Source organism: Ips typographus, linkage group LG9 (genome assembly GCF_016097725.1).
Source record: "Ips typographus isolate SLU linkage group LG9, UJ_Ityp_2.0, whole genome shotgun sequence".
NCBI lineage: Eukaryota > Metazoa > Arthropoda > Insecta > Coleoptera > Curculionidae > Ips > Ips typographus.
In genome coordinates, this window is record NC_138430.1 from 9,289,783 (window position 1) to 9,314,699 (window position 24,917).

Consider the following 24,917-nt stretch of genomic DNA (forward strand, 5'->3'; position numbering starts at 1 on the left):
TTTTAACTCGTTTTGATATCCCAATGAAAATCAGTTTTTTATCAAAATATTAACAACTAATCAGCAAACAACTTAGCTAGATAATTCAGTGTAAGCTTTTATCATTATAATAAGCAATGTATTTAACTATATTAATTTCACTATTTATTTACATTCATTGAATAAATAGAATCAGAATCATTTTTACTGTTATCACACCGATTTAGGAACCCAAACAAGGTTTCTTTGATCCCGACACTAAAACATTTTTATTTTTTAATCTAGTTTACAATATTTGTTTTTACGATTTGCGTGTCACTTACAAAACACCCAAAAACATTGTAATATTTATTTATACACATATTTATAAACTTAACAACACACTTTACAAATATGCATTCGATTCAATTTTATTTATATTCTTATTGCTACAAATCTACGCTACAATAACCCATAACCTAAAAAATAGGAATGCCTCTTTACTAAAACTAACTCAGTATCATCAATAAGTTTGTGCTTTATTTGAGTTTTAAAAAAATCTGTTTAAGCGACTTCATAAGGCTCAAACTCCATGTCATTTGACTTTTTACCATTGACTACTTTTTGTTGGTAGTCGTAGTTTTTAATAATTTGTCCCTTGTCGTTGAATTGCACCACATTATTGCACTTGTCTTTTGTTATTTGACTCCACTGTACGTATTTACTGGTAGGACTTTTTAGTTCTTGTCCGTTCATTTTTATACTTTCGTTGATTGCATGTTTTTCTGTTATTTCTAGTAATTCTTTGTCTTGTTCCACTTCTTTGATACATTTATTCTCTGCGTTAGCTTTGATTATGTTTCTTTTGTTTATATTGATTTTTCTGCTGTCGTTCTTGTTGGGCGTTCCCACCAGCTCTAGTCTGCTATTGCAACTGTTTGATTTTACCAACTTGAATTTGAGTCCCTGATATTCGTTGCTAACTTCATTTAAAGTTTTATCCATACTTCTTCTTCTACAACCACTACACTCCATGCATCGTTTTTCGTTATTTTTGATTTCTTCCATAATTACTTTGGTTAGGATTGGTTGTCCTTCATGTTGATTGACCACCCTGCCTCCATAGTAAGTTACTGTAGTGCCATATTCTCGGATTTTCTCCAAAATATCCTCACTAACGTATTCTGTACAACAGTCGTCTAAAGAATCATACATATTATTCTCTTCCTCTTCATCTACTTCTGATAGGGTTGAATTAGTACTTGAGGTACTGCACTTATCTTTGTCAGGGTCTACACTGCTTTCGCGATATTGTTCTTTAGCAGTTCCGTTCAAAACTCCATTTTGAAAAAACTGTCGGGCCTGCCTAACCACATCAGGATTGGGTAGTTCATCATCGTTGACTTCTTTATTAACACGAATTGGTTGGTAGAAAAAATGTTTACGAATCCCTTGTTTGACGTCGTTCTCTTCATCGTCCTGCTTTTTTGCTAAACCATTTAAGGTTTTTGTACTTTTTGAGTGACTTTTCAGATTGTGATGTGACACTTTTGAGCGAATTGGTTCAATTATCACAATATTATTATCGATCAGCAGCTCCTGGAAACTGTAGTCTTTAAGGTATTTCATTAGGTCTTCAAACTGATCTGCACTGTCGCAGTTTGCTAGAATTTTCTTGTTGAATAATTCAGGTTTGATGACTTTATACCGGACGTGGTCGAATTCAGGCACATTGATGCTTTTAGCTTTGGTTAGAGAGGTTTTTCTAGGTTTGTTGCTTGATTCTTCTTTAATGGTGTTTGTTACTGTTTTGTCGAGCAGCTCTACAGCACTGGGGCATAAGCTTTCAAATCCTGTTGTTCCATTTGGTTTTGACTCAAAATAGTTGCACGTCTCTCTAATTGTGGGGGATATTTTTCCTCCTTTTTCTGGATTTGGTTCAAAAACTTGTTTTGCCAGTTGTATTTTGCTAGGAGAGTTCTCCTTATCTGGTTCAGGTTCAAACTTTTTCTTTACAGTGTCTACTTTTTTATGGATTTCTACAATTTTACAACTAGGGGTGTGGACTTCTTTGACGTGATCATCAGACTTTTCGTTGCACTCATCTCCTGTCATTTTCGTCCAGTAGTTTCTCATGTTATCGACTTTTTCTTGGATTTCTGGATCCATTTGTACAGTGGTGGTTTCAGATTGGTTGTTGTTGTTTAAATCCACACAGAAACCGTTAGTTTGAAGAGTGTTATTGATGTTTTTTACTGCTTCCCTGAACTCCTTTTCTCTGTCTTTGGCTGTTTGTTTTTTGGATTTTTTCGGGACTTTGGCTATTTTAACTTGAAAGTCCACTGGATTTATAGGTGGTTTGCCTGTGATGTCAAAGTGATTTCCTATATTTACTATGAATCGGTTTTCGGGGCGTTTTTCTAGTTTTTCGCACTTGCGTAGTTTCCGGTCAATTTTTTCGCACTTTTGTAAGTTTTTACTGACATTTATGTCGGGTAAAGAGTAGAATTGGTTTGTTGTTAGGTTGGTTTTTGAGTTTCGTCGGGTTAAGTTTGAAAACTTTTTGGCTAGAAAGCTTTGCAGCGGTCGCTTGGAACCTTTTTGGGTTTCTAGAAATTCTTTCAAGTATTTGTGACTATGATTTTTGCATTCCTCTGCTAAAGGTTCAGATGTGACGTCTTCAACTGTGACAATACTTTTAAAATCTTCTGAATACTGATCTGACGTAACCTCTATTAAAGTTTTAATTCGGTTATCGTCTTTTTGTTTTGTGTTTGAATTCGGAGGAACTGAAACTTCTCCTCGAGGGTCTGTGGAGGTATTAACGTCTATTGGATTAGGTTTAAGTGCCTGGTCTTGGGAATTAGGGTGAACATCTACTTTTATTTTATCAGTAACGTCTTTATCGACGCTTTCCTTCTGGATGTTTTCGTTGTTTAATCTGATTTCGTCACAGTTGGTGTTGGTTTCGAATTCCAAGCTGGACTGTTGTTCGTTTGTGGTTTCTGAAGCTTTGTCGCTTTCAGGTTTGAACTGTGGTAGTTTTTGATAGTCAAAATTGTGGAAAGATATCGGGCCTCGTATAGTTCTCGGTTTGGCGTAAATCCCTTCAGTTTTTTTGGCTAGTAAAATGTTTTCATCGTATGTGATACTATTGAGACTGTGAACAGTATCCCAGGGTAAGTTGTCGAGTGATAGGTATTTGATTTTTTCCCGAGATACGTTGGAGTCTTGGTTTGACTGGTCGGTTAGGGAGATGTTATCTGTTACTTCAGAGTCTGGGTAGTAGTTGGGTAGACTAAGGCCAGCTAAATCTTCCACCGACTTCCTAGATAGATACAATACTCTTATAACAACTTGGTGATTAGTTTTACGATTTACCTGCCGCGATTATTCGGTGTAGAGGGGCTGTTGTTTCGAGTAGTGTAGTGTGCGTATACTTGCTCGTCAAGTGGAAAATTTTTAGGGCTGCTAAGCCTCGGCAACGGGCTGTAATCTGGAGGGATTTCCTGTGGTTTGTTTGAGATTTTCTTTGTTGTCGACCGAACGTTTTCCACTTGGAAAGAGTCGTACCTGTAACATGACATTAGTCAGTGAATCAGCCTTTTTTAAATTCCTATTTAAGCGAGAATAAAGAGTTTACTTTAGTTGATTAAATTTGTCTGTTAAGGAAAAGTTAAAGATTGCCTCTCAGAGTCCATCCAATGGAATGGAAACGTAAAATTCACTTTCTATCAAGTATATTGGGATGAAGAAGGTTATTTTTCATTTTTGTACCGAATTTTAAGCACAATTTCGTTCCCAGGAAGTGTTGTAAACAGTTCCGACCTTATCCTTAAGTGGTTTACGATGAGTAATTCTTGCTTTGGAATGATCAATAAAACCATTTTGTTAAGCTTCTAGGTGTGGATTCAGTATGACTGGAAAATTGTTAGTTTAATGAATTATACAAAATACAGGGTGAATAATTAAGTCTGTTTTATTATCTCACTATTGCTTTCAGACACTTAATTATAATTTAATTAAGCTATTTTGCAGCCAGGAAGTTTCTCCGTTTTGATGTTCGAAAGTACGACAGTTAATAAGTCAATTAAGGACACTATAATGTCGCTTATCGTGGGTGATTGATTTTGTCCAGAAATTCTGTAGGCTTTTTGTTATTTCAATCAGGAAGTTTGTTATAAATTACCAGAAACTTTGAGCTTCCATTGATTTTCTACCAAAGGCCTGACCAGATTAAGTTAGCCGTTTCCTTGTCAGGCTGACCAACTATAGAAATTTGGAGTTGTACGGCATAAACTTGATTCTAACTTTCATTTTGCCATTTGGTTTGAAACGTAAAAATTACTGCCTTAGGGTAATAAACTAGTAACGTTCAGAAAAGTGCACACTTGTGTTTACTGTTTTATAATACAGGCGTGAACTTAAAAGCCCATTTAAAGCCAGCTGCTGTTTCAATCGAAAAAATTGTTCAATTTATACCCTTGCTGGAAGTAAATTTGGATATAAAACAGCACTGTCAGTTTGAATCATCAAAATGTATAATTTGTGAAGAAAGCAGGATATAAACCAATTTTTCTTACCGAAAGTCCCTAATGAACGACTTTTCAATCAATCTGGCACGTGGAATGAGTTGTGACCTTCTTTTGCGGCTTTCCGACGTCTCGGTGTAATCCAAGCTATAAAACAAGTTTTCGCGTGATATTGCCAAACTTCGTGTCCTTCTCAACGTCGATTGTTCATCCGAACTTTGTTCGGATCGTGGAATCTTGGAGACGTTGTCTAAGCTTCCTATGGCGTATTTGTCGTCTGGTTTTCGGGATCTGTAAGGGAAGAGGATTAATTGTCTGTTTATTGCAATTTATCTGCGACTTTAGTGGTCGTGTTGCAATGTGTTTGTTTCCCGTGCTTATTGTCGCTTGACACACTAAACTGGAACGTAAATTGTTGCTTTGAAAAGTTTTGCAGTGTTACTTGAAAGTTTGTACTAAATTTGACAGTGTTGTTTTGTAGTAACAAGAAGCTCAAGTGGATTCAAATTATTATGTACAGTGACGTCTTATATCATTTTTAGTATTTCTGTGTTTCGAAAATGAGCTTTATAGATCAATTAGTTATCTATACCCTGATTATTATGGCCGCATTTTTGACGTCACAATGTCGTAATTTGACAGTTGGTTAAATTATGCTTTTGCTAAATTACGTCATCGTGACGTCAAAAACGCGCTGCTCGCTCCATGGAGCTTGAAAACGAATAAGGCCTATATACAGGTGTGGTAAATCCAAAACCGACCATAGGAAAACCGCGTAACGGACAGAGAAACGTAATTGTATATGCGGGAGAAAGACAGAAAACGAAAAAAATATCAAGTAGGCCGTATTTTCAGCGCGCTGTTGCCAAACGCCAAGTTATTTTGTCGACGGTATTTGAGTGATACTTGGCGTTTGGCGACAGCGCGCTGAAAATATGGCCTACTTGATATTTTTTTCGTTTTCTGTCTTCGTCCCGCGCATGCAATAATGTACGTTTCTCTGTCCATTACGCGGTTTTCCTATGGTCGGTTTTGGATTTACCATATGGAAACTACCACACCTGTATATAACTTTAGTTGCACGTCATTAAAGTGAAAATGGGCGGCATTGTCAATGTTATAAAAAACGAACCGAAACTGAATATGATTTTACTGTCAAATGTGACATCTAATGTCAGAACCGTATTTGTTTACATTTTGAATTGCATTTACAGATAGGTCTGAGCGGTTTTTACTGTTTTAATTAAACTTTTGGGGTATTGGGAGTGAGGGAAGCTTAGTTTAAGCAAATAATAACTATTTAACAAGAAGGGACAGCCGGCATAATTTGGGGTGATGTTTTTGGCTGACCTCGGATTGCCTTGGGTAGGCAACATGTTGCCGGTTGTCTCTTATCTTATTAAATTATGAAATAATTATTGCATCCAATTTTCAGAATCAAATAAAACTAATTTCTTATAATCATTATTTACTTTTTTTGAGTCAGTGTTTTAAGTTTGTCTCTTAATCATTGGAAGATATCAATTCTTACTAACTTTACACTGATGTTTTAAAATAAATATTTGATGTGGTCTGAGATATGGCAACGTTCTTTAACAACCTGAATGACCAACCAATGAAACTCCTGATAATTAACGATCAAAGCCGATATAAGTCGATTGTCTCTTAACTCTAATTCGCTTTCTCTTTTCAACTGTCTCTTCTTGATAAATAGCTATTTTTTGGTTTAAGCGAGGTTGAGTTGAGGCTTTTGAGATCTGATGTGTTTTATTCGGAATTTGTGGATAAACTTTGGGTAATAATGGAGACATGTTTATTTGCGTAGATTTTCAGGTAGGGACTTAACAATTCAATGTTTTTTATTGGTTGAATAAGCCCACTCATGCTAGTAAATGGTAATACTTAGCTTTAGTACTGCAGACACATTTTTAGACCAAACTATAGACGTCAGCTTTGCACATAAATCTAATAAAGTTGTTTGGAGCCAGTATTCGACGGTTTTGGCATAACAGACAGCTACGTGGTTGTTGGACTGTTGTTTGTCCACAAGTAAACCGTTTAATGACCACAGGAACATAAAATAGGAGCACAAGTCACAGCAAAATTTCAAAATCGCTGATATTTACGTCAAACTTTGACACTTCGAGACGTATAACGATCGGGTGAGATAATCGGTGATCGGAATAGCTCGGTACACCGCCTACTAGACTAGAAAGCCTAGAAGCACCGCCTACTATACTAGAAAGCCTTAAAGGTGCCTGTCAAAAATTCCAATATGGCGGAAATAGTGGTGACATTTTTGACACTAGCATAGTCCTGTCATACTAACTATTTCAGGAAAATTGTCAAGTATTACCAGAATTTTCCCTTCTTAGTTCTGGAATTTTTGAAACAGCCGCTTTCTCATTTTTTTTTTCCTACATACAAATTTCCAGAATAAACTCTAAAAATGTCCGATCTAATTTACTTTCGTTTAACTTGGCCCGATTAAATAAAATCGATTCGAAATCAGCTCCGATAAAAAGAAACGTTTCAGTCAGCGTTTCCAATGGAAAAATTCCAGTTTATTCTGTAAACCCTATTATCCTTTGCCAAAGTATTGTTGCTATACATACCTTAACCTTACTTAGTACTAACAAACATTGATTCAGTATTTCAATCTGGGAGGGATTTTTCTTAATCTTGATTCAAGCAGCAAAAAGTGCTTAACTTTTTTCCCCAAATCCTCTTAATCTGGAATGAGATTACCGAAATCCGATCCGTCTGTCGTAAAAATGTTTAAACCCTAACATGGCGAAATTAAGTAGATTCTTCCACGCCAGAAGTTTAATGAAAACTTATCTGTTTTTTTTAAACTCATATTAACCAAGAATAAACTGTTTGATTAGTATTAATCAGTTAAATATAAATATTTGGGAATCTAATAGTTTATTATTATAATATCAAAATGTTTTACTGTTTTTTCAACAATAGACTGGTTTATGGTCGTTGAACTTACTTGTCTCTAACTGCGTAAGTTTTACTGGACCGACTTTTCGTATAATCTGTTTTGGTTGATGATAGGTGAACGTTGAGTTTCAAGTTGTTAATGCAAGTTTCCCGTTCATACCTGAAAACAAATAAAACACATTTAATATCAATTTACACTTAGTTTATAGAACAGCAGTCTGATATTTAAAAAAAACTAGTTGAATTACATTACACATTTCCTTATTAATTTTTTAATAAAAACCCACGACTTGGAAACTCCAAACATCAATTTCCTACAGCTAAACTGTGCTAATCCACTTAGTAATTGTACATTTTCAGTTCATAAGAAATTCAAGACCACGTTCACACAATAAAATCTTTATTCGGTTATTAGTGGAGGTCTTATTATAATAATTATTAAATGAAGCTTACCTTTGAACAAACACTAGAACGCGTTTCTTTCGGTCGTTAAATTCGTACTAGTAAGGTAACAAAGTACATATAATCAAATTAGTAAAATGCGCACGCGATCTGACATCATAATCGATGATTGTCTGGTAAGAACAGACGAAAATGAGAAAAAAAGATGCTGTGGTCATAATTACTAAGTTCAATATTGAGCTAATGTTATTTGCCTTGCAAATTAGCTAATATGAGTTTTACTTCCATTGCCAGTAGAATAAAGCGAATTTACGACTGTTTTAAATATGAAAAAAGTTGTCTAATTCTATTTTTTCGCATTGAATGATTTTTTCTAGTAATTTCAACATTATTTGACTTGAACATAATTCAGATAATCACTTAACCTTCAATTATTAATTCCAAGGTGGCATTACACATTTTGCACATCACGACAAAGATATAAACAAGCGAAAAGTGAATGAAATGCTAACTGGATTCGGAAAATCCACTCTAAGGGCTCCAGCAAACTAAATTTAAATTGGATTGGTGTCCTTCTTTTTGGATGAAAAGATAATTAAAAAGTGAAGGGTTTTTAATTAAGATTTCCACTATGGTCCTTCTAAATTATCATCGTTGTTATACTAGCTGGCCATCAAACTCCGTACACATTTTTGGTGGAAACCTATTAAATTCCAAGGCTGTAAATTACCGAAAACAGGAATACACCCTAAGGTCGTAAATTGCCAAGGATTTTCTTTAACTGGTTGAGGTTAAGTCGACTACCGTTAATGGACGTTTTAATTACATCAACTAGGAAATATCTTGACTGTAAATTGTTATCAGTACTTTGTTTATATTTCTGCAAAATGTACACTTTGTTTCCTTCAGAGAAAACTTAGATGTAGACAATTTTGTTCCATTTTCCCCTATTTTTTTACTCTATATTCCTGCCTACGGAGAAATTTGAATTTTCTGGGTGGTTGAATATTTTATTATCCTTGTCGGCTTAGAATAACGTGCCTACATTTTTTGGGCAAAAAATTTCCATTTGACCTTTCAATGTTTAGTGGCATTTCAATTCGTGCTCTAACAAAGTTTAATCGATTCACTATCATTACAGTTTTCCATCGAATTGTGTCCACTTTAATAATTTTCAGCAAAATGCTGTTTTGTTATGCAGCTTACTTCCTGTGTCATGCCATGCACGCAAACCGTATCTATAGAAAATCCATATTATCTACTTCTCGCATTTTTTTTTCAATGGAATGATTTTTATCACTTCTGTACGTAATTCCGGTTTCCGGTCCGACTGATTTATCATGTTGAAAAAGCAGAACCCACTTGGATTTAATATCCGTGAAAGTTGTGTTAACAGTACAGTCCTAGAAATGGGACAAAATTTGATAGTTTGATGGGACAGTTACTGTGACAATTAAGGCAAATCTACCGGCTAGAGTTTTCTTGCAGATTTGCACAAAAAAGTAGCACTTTTCACTCCTGCTGTTATTTCACTTAACGAGAAAAGACCTTTTTAGTCCCGAGATAGAAAAAAAAAATTTTATTGTGACCACTACACAATATATCTTTTTATACACCCAACACAAAGAATAAAACCTAACCTAACCTAACCAAAAAGTACTTCTAGTTTTTGATATAAACGACAAATTTTCACACATTTTCAGTCAAATTTAACAACAATTTTCCTGAATAAACCGGAAGATTTTCCCTTGTCTAAATTAAATTTTTCACACGAAGCAACTTGTCTAATTTGCATATAATTTATGATTTTCACAGTTATGCACTGTCACGTGCAATAATTGTCTTATTTGCAGTGCTAAGGGGAGTATTTAATCATTTTGGACACGTATTAGAGCTTTTGCCAATTTTCATTTAACAAAATTGTTAAATTAATTGTTTGTACTTATGTAAATTATCTTTAGTGTGTAACATTTTCAATCATGTTGTGGTTTTTATTAAAGTTTCGTTGTTATAAAACTATGAAACATAACATAAAAGTCTTTTAATAAGAGTTAAAGTAAATACTTCAACAACTCAAAATGGGGAACTCATTTTTGTTCAGTAATTGTTATACAGGTGTGGTAAATCCAAAAGCGACCATAGGAAAACGGTGTAACGGACAGAGAAACAGGTAATTGCATGCGCGGGAGAAAGACAGAAAACGAAAAAAATATTAAGTAGGCCATATTTTTAGTGCGCTGTTGTCAAACGCCGTAAGTATTCAATACCCTCGACAAACCTTATATACGGTGTTTGGCAACAGCGCGCTAAAAATATGGCCTACTTGATATTTTTTTCGTTTTCTGTCTTCCTCCCGCGCATGCAATTACCTACGTTTCTCTGTCCGTTACACGGTTTTCCTATGGTTGCTTTTGGATTTACCACACCTGTATACGTCCAACTTTCTTCCCTCCAAATTGAGTTTGGGCCTGTAATTGGTATAAAATTCGGTGTTCTCTAAGTGTTCCAGGAAGTTAATGTATTTTGTAATGAAATAATGACAGAATTCAGACAATTTTTGATGATCAAATGCAATCTAATATTACAATAAACTATCATAATTAGTTACGTAGATACTGTCATGTAAGTGTCTATATTTACGTCCAGTTAAATATACTCCAACTAATCAATATCTAATAATGTAATTTGTTTGATATTTAGGAGGATTAAATTAGGTATTACAGAAAAGTGTGCTAATTGACATATGTAATAAGTTAAAAAGCATTATCAAACTATTTAATCATAAACCAATATCGGTCTTATTACCAACTTGTATATAATCGCTAAACTCTGAAGTTTAATAATGTGCCCTTCAGTAAACATGTGATCTAATACTGTAAACTTTACTGTGTCGGTAAACTCTAATATACTTCGTAACACTCAAACCATATGGCTGAAACCTCAATTTTATGAGGTCCGTTTTAATCAATGTTTACCGCACGCGTGACATAATATTTTCTTTGGGGAGGGCACAGTTGTTAGCATATTAATATGCCCTCCGCATTTGACGTCAGTAAGGACACGAAAATGTTTTCCAACTTGTTGCCTCTACAAAAATAATTTGTTTACACGATTTTATTGAGTCAAATCAAAGGACAGGAAATTGTTATGGTATATTTGGTATGCAAATTAAAAAAGCCTGCAAGATGCTGATTTATTTTTGTAAATAAATTTTAAGTAAATCGCAGGCAAGCGAGCTGAAATTTGCATAATTTATCTCTTCTTCAATGTTTTGCAAGGTTGAAATATTAGAGGTACTAAGCATAAGCCTATTTTTTGGTCTACTTACCTAACCTAAAAAAAATATGTTATCTAGGTTATATTAATATTGTGAGAATATTTTATATGTTTTTTTTTTATTAAACTTACTCAATGCAAGTCATATGCAATTGCAAAACATATTTTTTATAATATAAGATTACTTCATCAATTTGCCAGTAAATAAAGGGACCTCGACCTAAACAACGTTAAAGGTCTTCAGTTAGCAATGAATTTTATATAAGCGATACATTTTTTGTTTGTCGAATAATAAAAACCCAAATGGACACAATTCCGATACTATCAAACAAACAGCAGATGTAGGCCAAATTTAGTAGTTGTTTTTGTTCAGAACTTTTGTAGAATACAGTCCAATTCTTTATTGTCAGTTTATATGTTCAGACAGTAAATATTAATGTTTATGAAGATTTTTAACCCTCGAGTGGTATGTTATTTACATACAAATGTAAAACACCGATAGGAAAGGAGGGTGCCCTTTACAAAATCCGACATGTTTTCCAATCCATCTCCATTAGAGCCATTTTGTCAATTATCTTCCTTACATTTTGCACGTTTATTACGTTAATATACGCTTACTAGGGAAAGTGGAGGTTTTCTTACTTTCTGTATCATAGCCTAATTTTCTACCTTGAGTTGACAGTGATTGATTTTGTACACCTAAAGTGCTTTTTATCTGATTTTGTCTGAGCTAATTTTAGGACAAAGAGTGATTGCATTAAACCGCAATTTTCCAAAAAAAAATTGTAAATTAAGCAGGGTTGAAATTCATTAACCGTGGTATGCAAGAAACTGACTGACCGAGCTTAATAAGCAGAAGGATTAGTGTTCCAGTTTGTGGATGGGTCTGGAAATTGGGTTTTAAGCCATTTATTGTGGCTATTGTTATGATCTAACTGATTTACGGTCCACAATTTGCTTTGGGTCTAACAGTTTCAGAATTTGCATGTCATGTAATTTTAAAAACACTTACCAAATTTGAAGTATTAGGAGTCTTTTTTTAGTACTTTTTGCTGTCTGTTTCTAATGGCGTTCAAAAATTGAAAAAATGCTATTTTGGCATTTTTTTATTTTGCTCCAGGAGGGACATCATTTTGTCTGTCATTTCTTGAGACTACGTGAAATTTCCTTTAAAATGAGGTGCATGTCAATATTTTGACAGAAAATTCAAAATGGCGGCCTGGAACGTCATTTTGTCAGTCATTTCTAGAAACTACGTGAAATTTCCTTTAAAATGAGGTGCAAGTCAATATTTTCACAGAAAATTCAAAATGGCGGCCTGGGACGTCATTTTGTCAATCATTTCTTGAAACTACGTGAAATTTCCTTTAAAATGAGGTGCAAGTCAATATTTTGACAGAAAATTCAAAATGGCGGCCTGGGACGTCATTTTGTCTGTCATTTCTTGAAACTACGTGAAATTTCCTTTAAAATGAGGTGCATGTCAATATATTGACAGAAAATTCAAAATGGCGGCCTGGGACGTCATTTTGTCTGTCATTTCTTAAAACTACGTGAAATTTCCTTAAAATGAGGTGCAAGTCAATATTTCGACAGGAAATTCAAAATGGCGGCCTGGAACGCCAATTTGTCAGCCAATTCTAGAAACTACGCAAAATTTCCTTCAGAATGAGGTGCAACTCAATATTTTGACAGAAAATTCAAAATGGCGTCCTGAAACGCCATTTTGTCGGTAATTTCTAGAAACTACGCAAAATTTTCTTCAGAATGAGGTGCAACTCAATATTTTGACAGAAAATTCAAAATGGCGGCCTGGGACGTCATTTTTTCAGTCTTCTCTAGAAACTACGCAAAATTTACTTTAAAATGAGGTGCAACTCAATATTTTGACAGAAAATTCAAAATGGCGGCCTGGAACGTCATTTTGTCTGTCATTTCTTGAAACTACGTGAAATTTCCTTTAAAATGAAAAACTTTTTTAATTGTCAAGTTACAGTTGACGTCTCGGTGTCATTTTATGTTAAAATTTCCCGGAAAAGACGCTGGTGTAGTCGGTTTTTTGATATCTCAAAAACTAACAGAGTTAGTCCTAAAATTTAACATTTTAACCATTTCTTTGCCAAGAACTCGGCTGGATGAAGAGATAAATGAAATCTGACTAAAATATTATTAGGGGTCTTTTTTTACTACTTTTTGAAATTTAATATCTCGGTAACGTGAAGAGTTAGAGAGGCCAGTTTTGGCTCATTTTGTAGTGTTTTTTATCCTCTTTCTAGTGGCGTTTTAATGAAATCTCTAGGAGTTCAAATAAAAAATGTTACAATTATTCAAAAAAAAAAAGGTTTGCAATTAAAAAAATCATATAATCAGATGGCAGCATTTGTCAATAAAAATAGTAATAACGAAAATTTTGTTGTTTGTCCTGTCATGGAATTCTAAACTGTTTCCTACTAGGAAAGTAAAATGGAAATATATTTTTCCAAACTAATAAGTATTAACATAATTTTGAAATACCTGTATACAAAAAATCGACATTTTCAAAGTTACCTTTTCTGCCTTATAACAAACAAACTTTTGAACTGTTTGCTAGAAAATCTTGTTAACTTCGAGTTTCGTTCGTAGTAAATCAATGCTTGTAATGAACTTTGCCTGGTGCACGTCATTATTGAGACCATTTTGATGGTTTCTGCCAATAAAGCTGATTGAACCCAGGGCTGGTACTGACAGCCCTAATTGTTCGTTACATCGAAATTAATGTTTTTCAATCGTGTAAAGTCATCGTTTAATGTTAAACTAACAACTAAACCTAAACTAGCAAATCAGTGTTGGTACGTTAACGATTAGCAGCTAAAGGTTGACTTACAAGAATTTTCTGGAGTATTCCAATTTTTGAGAAGATGAGAAACGCACTATAGTAGCCGACCCAAAGTCCCTTTGCACGTAAATTCTTTTTTTGGGGCCGGATAACCAAACGTCCCGGGGGACAAACGGGAACCGATCACTCGTTTTCACTTTTTACGAAAAAAAAAACGAATTTCCATTGATTCCGCACAACGAGGTCGGCTTTACAGAGTGCCGTCTATTATTTTACTGGTGTAAAGTACCATAAACAAACATTACTTGTGTCCTTGCGTTTGGTGGAAACCCAACGGAGTGTGTTATCGTACCTACTATATACCGGGACAGGCCAGCGCTATAGTGGTACTAGAACTTCAGTGTTTAGTTAGTTGCTGGCTAATCGAGTTTGTTGTTAACGGATCCACTGGAATGAATATTCCGGTCGAAATTACATTCGTAGGTCCATAACCATCCGTTATTGGTACTGGAATATTGCAAATAGTGCGGCCAGGGAATTTAATTTAACAGGCGAATCCAATACCATCAAAATTTTTCTCTATTACTCCTCAGTTACCTGCAATGAATGGTCAATTCTTAAATCTCATTAACGTGGAGAAGGTTTCGGTCAATTAGGATTCGCGACCTTGTCCGCACTATAATTGTGCGGTTGTCTTGCTTGGGAAGGTTAAGTCTTATTCAATAATATCTTTCAAATAAATAAACCGAGATGTTAATTAATAAATTAACGCTTTTTTACAATTTTTTGAAAGTCACTTTAGTACCTTAGTGTGTATATTGGTGGTTAATTAACACAATCCTCCTCCAGCTCATGGATCGATAAATACGCACGAACCTTTACGGCCACAATCAAGTTAGTCACCACACAAAGGGATAAATGATAATTAAAACGGAAATTGCTAATCCTTTTTTTTTTTTGGCGTTTTCGATGCTAAAGTGCCCAGGTCACACTTCCGTGGTCTAAAAGGCCGGAAAAGAATTTCATTAGCATGCTATTCTCGTCCTTTGCCACAGCAATATTGAATAGGTACGAGCAATGGTTTCGATTTGTACTAATCACTAACTTGATTTTTTTTAACACTGATTTGTTTTAAGGAAAAACATCTTCAATGTACAAACAATGGTTTATGTTGTTGTAAACGTTCGTTGGCGCCTTACCATGACCCTGACTGTTTTGCTAAAAATTACTATGATTCATGATTTTTTTTCATTTTGTTATTTTCTGGTCTATAAATATACACATAACAGAATGAAGGTTTTAAAAGGATTTGACTAGAAAACTTTCTGTGTGTTTCTGTTTTTATATAAAATTACCAAAAAAGAACTCATTCAAAAATTGAGAAAATGCTATTTTTACAAAAAGTGAAATTTTGGCAATTTTTTATTTTTGCTCCAGGAGGGTTCCACTGTACAGCAAAGGGCATATTTATACCAAAGGACCAAATTAGGTGAAACAAGTACAAAAAAAGCATTTTAAAATTTTTCATTGTTCAAAAAAATTGAAAGAATGGGGGTTGTATTAGGGCCTTTTTTACTACTTTTTACAGAAAATTCAAAATGGCGGCCTGGGACGCCATTTTGTCTATCATTTCTTAAAACTACGTGAAATTTCCTTTAAAATAAGGTACAAGTCAATATTTTGACAGAAAATTCAAAATGGCGGCATGGAACGCCATTTGGTCAGTCATTTCTTGAAACTGCGTGAAATTTCCTTTAAAATGAGGTGCAAGTCAATATTTTGACAAAAAATTCAAAATGGCGGCCTGGGACGTCATTTTGTCTGTCATTTCTTGAAACTACGTGAAATTTCCTTTAAAATGAGGTGCAAGTCAATATTTTGATAGAAAATTCAAAATGGCGGCCTGGGACGTCATGTTGTCTGTCATTTCTTGAAACTACGTGAAATTTCCTTTAAAATGAGGTGCAAGTCAATATTTTGACAGAAAATTCAAAATGGCGGCCTGGGACGCCATTTTGTCTATCATTTCTTGAAACTACGCGAAATTTCCTTTAAAATGAGGTGCAAGTCAATATTTTGACAGAAAATTAAAAATGGCGGCCTGGGACGTCATTTTGTCTGTCATTTCTTGAAACTACGTAAAATTTCCCTTAAAATGAGGTGCAAGTCAATATTTTGACAGAAAATTCAAAATGGCGGCCTGGGACGTCATTTTGTCTGTCATTTTTTGAAACTACGTAAAATTTCCCTTAAAATGAGGTGCAAGTCAATATTTTGACAGAAAATTCAAAATGGCGGCATGGAACGCCATTTGGTCAGTCATTTCTTGAAACTACGTAAAATTTCCTTTAAAATGAGGTGCAAGTCAATATTTTGACAGAAAATTCAAAATGGCGGCATGGAACGCCATTTGGTCAGTCATTTCTTGAAACTGCGTGAAATTTCCTTTAAAATGAGGTGCAAGTCAATATTTTGACAGAAAATTCAAAATGGCGGCCTGGGACGTCATTTTGTCTGTCATTTCTTGAAACTACGGGCTATTTCCTTTAAAATCAGGTGCAAGTCAATATTTTGACAGAAAATTCAAAATGGAGGCCTGGAACCGTAAAAAAATACAACTTTTTTATTTGTCAAGTTACAGTTGACGTCTCGGTGTCATTTTATGTTAAAATTTCCCGGAAAAGACGCTAATGCAGTCGATTTTTTGATATCTCAAAAACTAACAGAGTTAGACCTAAAATTTAACATTTTAACGATTTCTTTGCCAAGAACGGCCGGATTAAGAGATACATGAAATCTGACTAAAATATTATTAGGGATCTTTTTTTACCACTTTTTGAAATTCAATATCTTGGTAACATGAAGAGCTAGAGAGGCCAGTTTTGGCTCATTTTGTTGTATTTTTTTTTATTGATATTTTAGGCAACGATAGGTTTATCAACATTTTGCTTATTAAACACAAAGTAATGATTTTTCCAACTGTCTGCTTAAAATGTTCTAAATAGGAAATAATTAGGATTTAAACACAATGAAGGTTCTAAAAGGATTTGACTGGAAAACTCTCTGTGCTTCTGTTTTTGGGTAAAATTACCAAAAGAGGACATGACTGAAGAAAAATTACCGTCCAGCAATTAATAACTTTGATGGGTAATAACTAATAAGAATCCTAAAAAAGCAAAAAATAGCACACTGATCATAAATACAAATTGTTTAAAACTTGATAAAACAGTTCTGCAACTCACATTTACATGTATTAGTTGAATATGTTATCAGTAATAACTATTTTGTTCGAGTATCGATAATCGTTAACAAAAAAATTGACAGAAAAACTAAATTGCACACTGTTATAAAAAACTATTGCAATTCTATTACTAATCAATTTGATTATTTGACCTTACAGATGCACTTAATGTTACGCTTACCTTACTACACAATTAACATTAACTATTACCAGTTTTACTTAGTTTAAATAAGCTTTAAACAAGATTGGTCACACTTTAATGAAGTTTTCAAAGTTTGATAGTCTTAACTTATTTCATGGATTTTACCTTAGAATTTTAAAAATGCTTGTTTTAAAAGTATTAAGTAAAAGATTATTGTATCTGTTATCCTTATTTAAGACACTTTTAGTATAACTCTTTGGTTTTTTTACGTTCCTGTTATGAATACTGTTCACTATAGTATTGAGGGAGATCCAAGGGGAGATCAATGTGCACAGTATGCACAAGAAATTGCGCTTTATCGAAGCATTTTAAATCCCAAAGTAGTTTTGCGGAAATTCACACAACTTTACGACAGCTCGTTTGGGAATATTGCAGCCTGCAGAATAAAAAGGCAGAATATTTGACTAAAGGAATACATGTAGCGCCATCAGAAAAATCAAACTTACAAAATCATTCTTTGCTCGGAAATCGTTTAGAAAATTGATGTACTCTTATTGTATATCTAAATATAATAGATCTCACTAGTTGAAGGGGATTTATATTGTTGAAACACTATTTAATTCAAATTTAATTACATTGTTTATACAGTGCAATTTCTATTAGTAAAACAAATCACAAAACAAAACAAAGAATATACTTTTTATTTAGACCAGACAGGAAATTTGCTGTATTCCGGTCTGTCTAAAACTGTAAGGGAATACAAAAAATTTGCTGCAATATTCATAGCCGAAAACAATATTATTTCTCTTTACATCACGTACGTAAATATACCCTTTTTGGACAATTATTTTGTAGAAAATTTCACTATTCTGTGCAACTGTAGTAAATAATACAGTTTAGGTTTTAATGGATCCCACTTTCCTCATCGGTCAGTGAAATATGATTAATTTAATTACTACAGTCCAGTGTCTAACTAGGCCGCTTTTTAACGAAAATTGCCTGTTAATTAGTACAGGATCGTAGTCAGGCGCCAGACATTTTTTTCACTCACTAAATTATTGTAAAAAAACAGTATCCAATACTCATATTACTCTCTCTTATTGTAATTATGTAATTACGTTTCTGTATTGATTTGCTAGCAGCCTTTTATGATACTGTCAATTGTACGTTACGTAAAGGAATTACCTTGATTTTTTTTTCTCTTAAACTTTTCCTGGTTAACGATTTATACATGACTAACCCTACCCTAGGTCGTTTGTAGTTGACATACGCATTAATTCAGGAATACAAAGCTTTATGTGTGGTTATTTGGGGACATTGTAATTGGACGAGTAATTCTGGCAAATTTCCCTTTTTTTAAAACGAGCATTCTTTTGTTCAATCCTATTCTCCGCTACAGCAGGATGTATTGTTTTAAATATTTACATCATAGAAAACATTATAAATCTAGATTTACATCACAATGGAACTGTTTGTTGTTTGAAGTCGTTTTGACAGATTGGACTTAGCAATTATGATAATTTCTCCGCGAGAGGGCGTTTTGCATGGCACACTAGATATGTTTTGCTAAGCCGGTTATATTTGGTTTACAAACAACAAAAAAAACTCTATAATAGTTTACTCCCTTACTTGACAAGTTACGTCAAAATGTCATAGAAAACAAAAGATAGAGCAGATTTCAAGCTTCCCAAAAATATCCCCACATGAGTTGATTGATCACACCGTTTGGCCGCTAGAGGGCGTCAAACTTCCTTCACCATAACATGTGGAATATTTTATTGTTTTTCTATTTGTTAATATCAGGTTTTGATAAAAAAGGTGTGTACTATAGTAAATAAGTAGTAAGTCGTACCATAGTGCTTTTAATAACGCAAATTCAATAATACTATAGATAACACCACAACATGCTATTTGTGATGCTATTTTAAACTGTATAGGTAATAAGTAATAAGTAATTCAACAATACGTACTTGATAAATATTTTCATGGCGGGAGTGTAAAAACTAGTTGATTTCCAACAAGGTTTTTCATAACCTTTAAATAAGTTGGTGTTTCTGTTGGGATTAGGAAACTTAAACCTGCTGCTGCTCTTGGTTCATAATCTGACACCATCATATCACTCACAAAACTCACGAACAACACAAATATGCAACTTTAGCTTTACTTTTAATACCTTTTAGCACTTTAGTGAACGATATTCAAATTTTAAATTCAAAATACATGTTATAGTGACAACAACAATGACAACTAGGAAATTAGTCGTTTTCTTTCGGATCTAAACGCGATATGATCCAAAGGTCACGTGGCCCGCGTGTAATATTGTAATCATGGGGTCACGTGATTCACCGCCCTCTATACTAGAAAGCCTAAAATGTCACTTTTCGTGACGGCGTTAGCGGTTTTTGTTTTCTACACAAACGTATGCAGTAGCAGTAAGAAATATGTATATTTTTTTATTATTTCGTGTAGTTGATTGCAAGTTGTGAGTAAAAAATCAAAAAAAGGTTCATTCCTGATCCAGATATGTATAGATAGAGCTTTTTATACACAATCAAGTCCAGCCTAAACAAATTGGTTAGAACAAGTTTAAACACTGTTCAATGACAGAAAATCTCTAAATCCTGGAAACTAGGTACTTTTTCCTAAATTGCTGTTACAATGTGGCTTGGATGTGAGTTTCACGATTAAGGTAAGACTCGGACCATTTGTTAAAATTTGTTATATGGTACAGTTCAAACATTTTTGGCTAAAAAGACACTTTCAAATAAATAAAAATCATTTTTTCTTTCATTTTAGATTTTAGACATTTTCAAGTTAATTATGAACATAACAAAAATATTCAACCTGAAAGTGCAAACATAACAAGTACATACATTAATATTGCAGGAAAACTTTTACAGCAAATATTTGTCTGTTTGGCAATGAACCTGCATATTTGCAATTCAATGTTGTTTGTAAACAAGATAGAAAATCTGTTCTAACCAAAATTTCAAACAGGTTTACCTAGGATATATAGGGCGTGATATATTATAGCAGATTAAAGGTTTTGTGGAATAGCCATCAATAACATTCTTGGCTTGGCTTTAACTTATATTAATGATACAGTCATTATCGTTTTCTTACCCATTTAATTAGTTGAGCTGCAGTACACCAAGTAATAACTTTTTGTTTTCTTAACATAAAATGTTTATTGCCACTGTTTTCTAGATTATTTTAGTATATATTTAGTAATATCTAATTAATTTAGTTAGTTAATTACTGCTGTAGTGGATAACTTTGCTGCAGCTTCTCTTATAAAACAAATAACAATATTTTCATTTACTTACAAATTAATTTCAAGTTCTCTAATAGTTCAAGTGAAGGCGAGGGTCTAAAATGCATTATAAATTCAACAGAAAACACCATTTTCCTGCTGAAAATGGCCAACAGGCAAGTTCCATTTTAGAATTTCTCTCAACCAGTTTAATGGAAATTATTATTCATTTGATTGCAAACTCGGTTTTTTATAATTCATGTGAGTGAAAATGTTGCTTACATTTGAATTACATTCTTACTTTTGTAAAAAAAAGTTATATTACAACATTCATTCGGTTGGTTTACATAGTGCAGTGTAAAACGTCCACCATCGATTCAAGAGTGATTTCAGAAATCATTGTATTTGATTTACTTGTAGTCTTTTCTACATTTTTCCAGAACAAAATTTATTAAACTATTTTGAGGGCAGGTCCAAAAATCTCAACAATTTGCCGGTCGATGTAAAAGTTATTTCAGTGCCGACCCACAGGCTATTTCCTTCTGATTATGTCTGAATTTCGTAAATCCCGACTGGAAAACAACTTGCTAGATATTTTCGTTGTAGTTCGTGGTATTTTTTGTGCGAGTTTTTATGAATGTTATCAAAGTTAATTAGGGTTTTATCTCATTTTTACGCTTAAAGGGTTGGGTGAGTTAACATTGAGAAGTTAGGCTGTAAAAATTAATTTTTGAAGATAGTATTCAAGTTCTTTTTTATATTTTGAAAAGTTTATGAGATTCCTTAAATTTGGATCACAGCTGGAATACCTCCAATTTGGTGCTTATCAGGTACATTTAAAAAAAGGAGAAATTACTTTTTTGGCTAGATTTCAACTTTATAGCAAAGTTAGTGGTGCAAATAACTCTCTCATTATCTTTCTATCTATCATTCTAAACTCATTTTATTCCCGCTATCATTAAAACTATGCATTGTTCTTTATGTTCCACTTATTTTAAATGCCAATTAGAATGAGTGAACAGATTACTTTCTTCCTGAAATCACTGCCAAAATTGCTATTATCTTGACATTAGTAATTAAAGAGTGTTGGAAATGTTCAATGTTTAAGTACAGAACTAATAACCTCTGTAAGTTGGTTGATTAATCAAACTTTCCTAGGTTTATTACTAGGGATTGCAAAGTTGAAAACTATCAAAAAGTGTTGAGAAGTTGTAATAAATTAGTGAAAGTGGCATTTTATTTTCTCACTTTGGTCTTCAAAGGCTGAAATATGCAAGTTTGTGTTCCTCAACAATAATTTCTGGGTAAATACATTTACAGTCCTATTTTGCCTCACCATCAAAAATTCTTTCAAACCTTTCTGATTAACATAATAGTTGTGTGTTTGGGAGCTCCATTTGTCTCCTCTCCCCACTTTACATCGATTTCGAAAGTCTCAGAACATCTCAGTTATTGACACTCCAAAGAAAAATATGTAATGCTCTAAAGTAATCTACAGGCTTATAAGCATTAAGTAACAAAACTTGCATATCCTGCTGTGATGTAATGGTCTTTTCAGATACGGAACTGTGCGCATCTCTTCAGACACTGCGATAATTAATTAATGGTATTGTTTGAACTTTTAATGTAAAATTTCGCTTAATTAATTTAAAAAGGTTAACTTAGATCAGGAAGCGAAAATTCTAAACTGCTCTGGTATGTTTAGGGAAAGCAGTGTAATTTTGCATGATTCAAACTAGTTTAATGTGCTGGACACACCTAATGGTTTAATGTAATTACTAAAAGTCTTGTGTACTCTTCAACTGTGTACTGAATTTTATCAACATTTCTATATGTTGTTTATACATACGAAATCGATTATGTCCTACTTTCCCTATGTCCAAAACAATATAAAGTAACAAAAAAGACCTTAATGTAGCAAGGATGAGACTATAAAAATATAATTTACAGATCTCATGTAACTCAACACTTAATACTTTGGCTCAAAATATAAAAGCTCCTTTTTGGCAAACGTGACGAATATATTTAAATGCAAACTGCAACAAAGCTGGAGTTGTTTGTTCTTCATAAAGTTTGCTTCAAACAACAAACTTCCTCATATTCATTAACAGAGATACACTTCAAGTTCTAGTTGTGTTAACGAGAATTTAGTTAAATGAGTTTAGTGGAAAAATGCGTTATTAGAAACGTAACAAACCATTCCTGAATAATCCTGCAGCTATTGAACTAAAATATGGCCCAAGTTAAGCTCCCGAATCCCTTCAACAGCTAGATTACCTTTACCGCAACGTTACGTAACGACTTTAGTGAATTTACTGTAGTTTCAAATGGTCAAAAATCAGCTGATCCCTGTATTATAGAAAAATACAATGGATAGTTTGTCCCCCCTACAAAATGGACAAAAATTTATCAATCTAGTGATTCAATTTGGGACACTGAAAACGTGCTTTGAATTTGTCTTTTTATGTGTCCTAAATTGAAATTCTGGTTCTTTTATATTATTCACATGCAGTGGATTACCAACACATTTATAGTAACGGAATTGAATTTATGAACTTGTGTATAGTACTTGTAACAAATATTTAAGATTTATATGTTTAACGGCTCTTTGGTATGATCGTGCACTTTCGTGGATAAGCTAACACGTTAGGTTAGATGATAAGGCTTTTCTTAAAATTCATTCATTATTGTTGAGAGGTTCTGCGATGATGAAATTCAGTTTCTGCTTATTGCATTTCAAAGTAGTACCGTTTGTTTATAGCTAGGTTCTAACTCTAATTGATTTTACCTATTAATGCTCGCGTGTTCGCAGCATGCAGAGCGGAAAATAAAAGAATATCAAAAACGTTTCTTCATGCTTAAATACTTTTCCAATTAAAACTAATACATATCCCTAGTAAATCATTTTTTTATCTAAAAATTGCTTAAAAACCCATTAACTATAGCTTCTACTAATCATTGTATATAAATATTTTCCTACATAAAGCTAACATAGATTATAATGCCTTTACATCCCAGCTAATTACATACATTATTCAATGTTTGAATTGTCTTGGGCCAGCATTATTCACACCGTCATATTAATGTCACACCATATGTCGTCTATAATGACCGTCAGTTACTTCACACTAAATTGGTTGTTCCGTGTGCCGTTTGTTATTTACATTCCGCAAATGTGTCACTGGGCTAGTAACATTGTATTACAATGCTGTGAGGTTTTTTCGCGAAAGTTGTTTGATTTTTTTTGGAAGAAACGTATAATGTATTAAAATTGACTAAGATCATGTATAAGTGCTAGTTTCATTCACCATACATCCAGAATTAACCTAAACTTGTATATATAATCCTTAATGTGTTAAGTGAACTTTTTTGTACGCCATGTATAAACCCTACTAACCTTTTTAAATCAACTTTTGACAGCTTTTAAATCAACTTACCGTCTTTTTCTTTGACTCTGGCTTTTAGATATTTTCTCCTCAACCATCCGCAAAGTCTCTTGGGCCTCTTGTAGTATGTTACCGTCACCATTTTGACAGCTTTGTGTCGCACCTATTTTTTAATACACTGTCACCAAAGTCCAAAACTTTCAATCATCAAACAAACACTTTTCAACTTCGCCGACCGCAAGAAGTGCCTGCCCAAACCAAAGTACCGTCGAGATTTTCTCTTGTGCTCACCGGATCGGTTCGAATAAAGTACTGATTGCATGCAATGTTCTTCTTACTATAATGCGTCTTAATTATGGATTTTTGAACAATACCATAACGTTTTCTTCTTAAGTTTATGGTCGGCGAGTTATATGGACTAACGGAACGGGCCGTACCGAATACACAGTGAAAACAAATAGTAAATAGTACTCTGGTGTGCGATGCAAGTAGGTAACTCTTAATGGCGTTGTGGTCGTTAGTAAATGAGTCTTATAGTGGACAGATATGGTTTGATGATGGAAATTAAATGGTTTTTTGCCAATATTCCTTTTTAAGAGTGATGGCTTATCTTTAGATTTAAAAGCATCCTAGGTACTAGAGTAAATGTAACAGTACTACATGTTTAGTTAAATACCTTGACCTATTAAATAACACGTTTCTATCCAGTGACTTAACGAAATTTTTCATATTGCTAGTATCTTTTTATCTTCTTCTCAAGACTATTTCTTTACGCCAGACATGTTTCTTATAATATTAGTACAGATTACTTAAAACAAGGCAACTTCAATCGCGTACCAATTAAAATTATGACAGTTAGACAAACTGTTCATTCGTTTTTAATAGTCTAGTAATTCTGTTCCTCAAACCCATGTCTTAATTAAACAAAATTATCGAAATGTCCAATCTCCTCGTCTCATGTGT

The 24,917-nt window shown here is 33.6% G+C and overlaps 2 protein-coding genes across 4 annotated transcripts in view; one reads left to right on the forward strand and one right to left on the reverse strand.

The window, feature by feature from the left end:
* MCU (mitochondrial calcium uniporter) overlaps nt 1-24,917 on the forward strand; it is a 33,413-nt gene that overhangs the window by 3,583 nt on the left and 4,913 nt on the right. The window lies entirely within an intron of this gene.
* Nucleotides 315-24,606, reverse strand: jv (javelin). Of its 3 annotated transcripts, none has more exons than XM_081986126.1 (5): nt 24,006-24,606; nt 7,489-7,599; nt 4,542-4,781; nt 3,340-3,531; nt 315-3,286 (listed from the first exon to the last, which is right to left on the reverse strand). In XM_081986126.1, the coding sequence occupies exons 1-5, from the start codon at nt 24,050-24,052 to the stop codon at nt 523-525; spliced, it is 3,354 nt and encodes a 1,117-aa protein (XP_081842252.1). In that variant the 5' UTR covers nt 24,053-24,606; the 3' UTR covers nt 315-522. The 3 variants fall into 3 exon arrangements, with proteins under 3 accessions (XP_081842252.1, XP_081842253.1, XP_081842254.1); XM_081986127.1 differs by lacking the exon at nt 24,006-24,606 and adding an exon at nt 19,286-19,585; XM_081986128.1 differs by lacking the exon at nt 7,489-7,599 and having other exon boundaries at nt 24,006-24,605.

Bases quoted from the DNA above. Each gene is read 5' to 3' on its own strand.
- jv (XM_081986126.1), bottom strand. From the start codon at position 24,052: ATGGTTGAGGAGAAAATATCTAAAAGCCAGAGTCAAAGAAAAAGACG. The intron at 7,600-24,005 runs GTAAGTTGATTT...ATTTGTTTTCAG, and splicing joins CAGAGTCAAAGAAAAAGACG to GTATGAACGGGAAACTTGCA. The intron at 4,782-7,488 runs GTAAGTTCAACG...CTTCCCTTACAG, and splicing joins ACTTACGCAGTTAGAGACAA to ATCCCGAAAACCAGACGACA.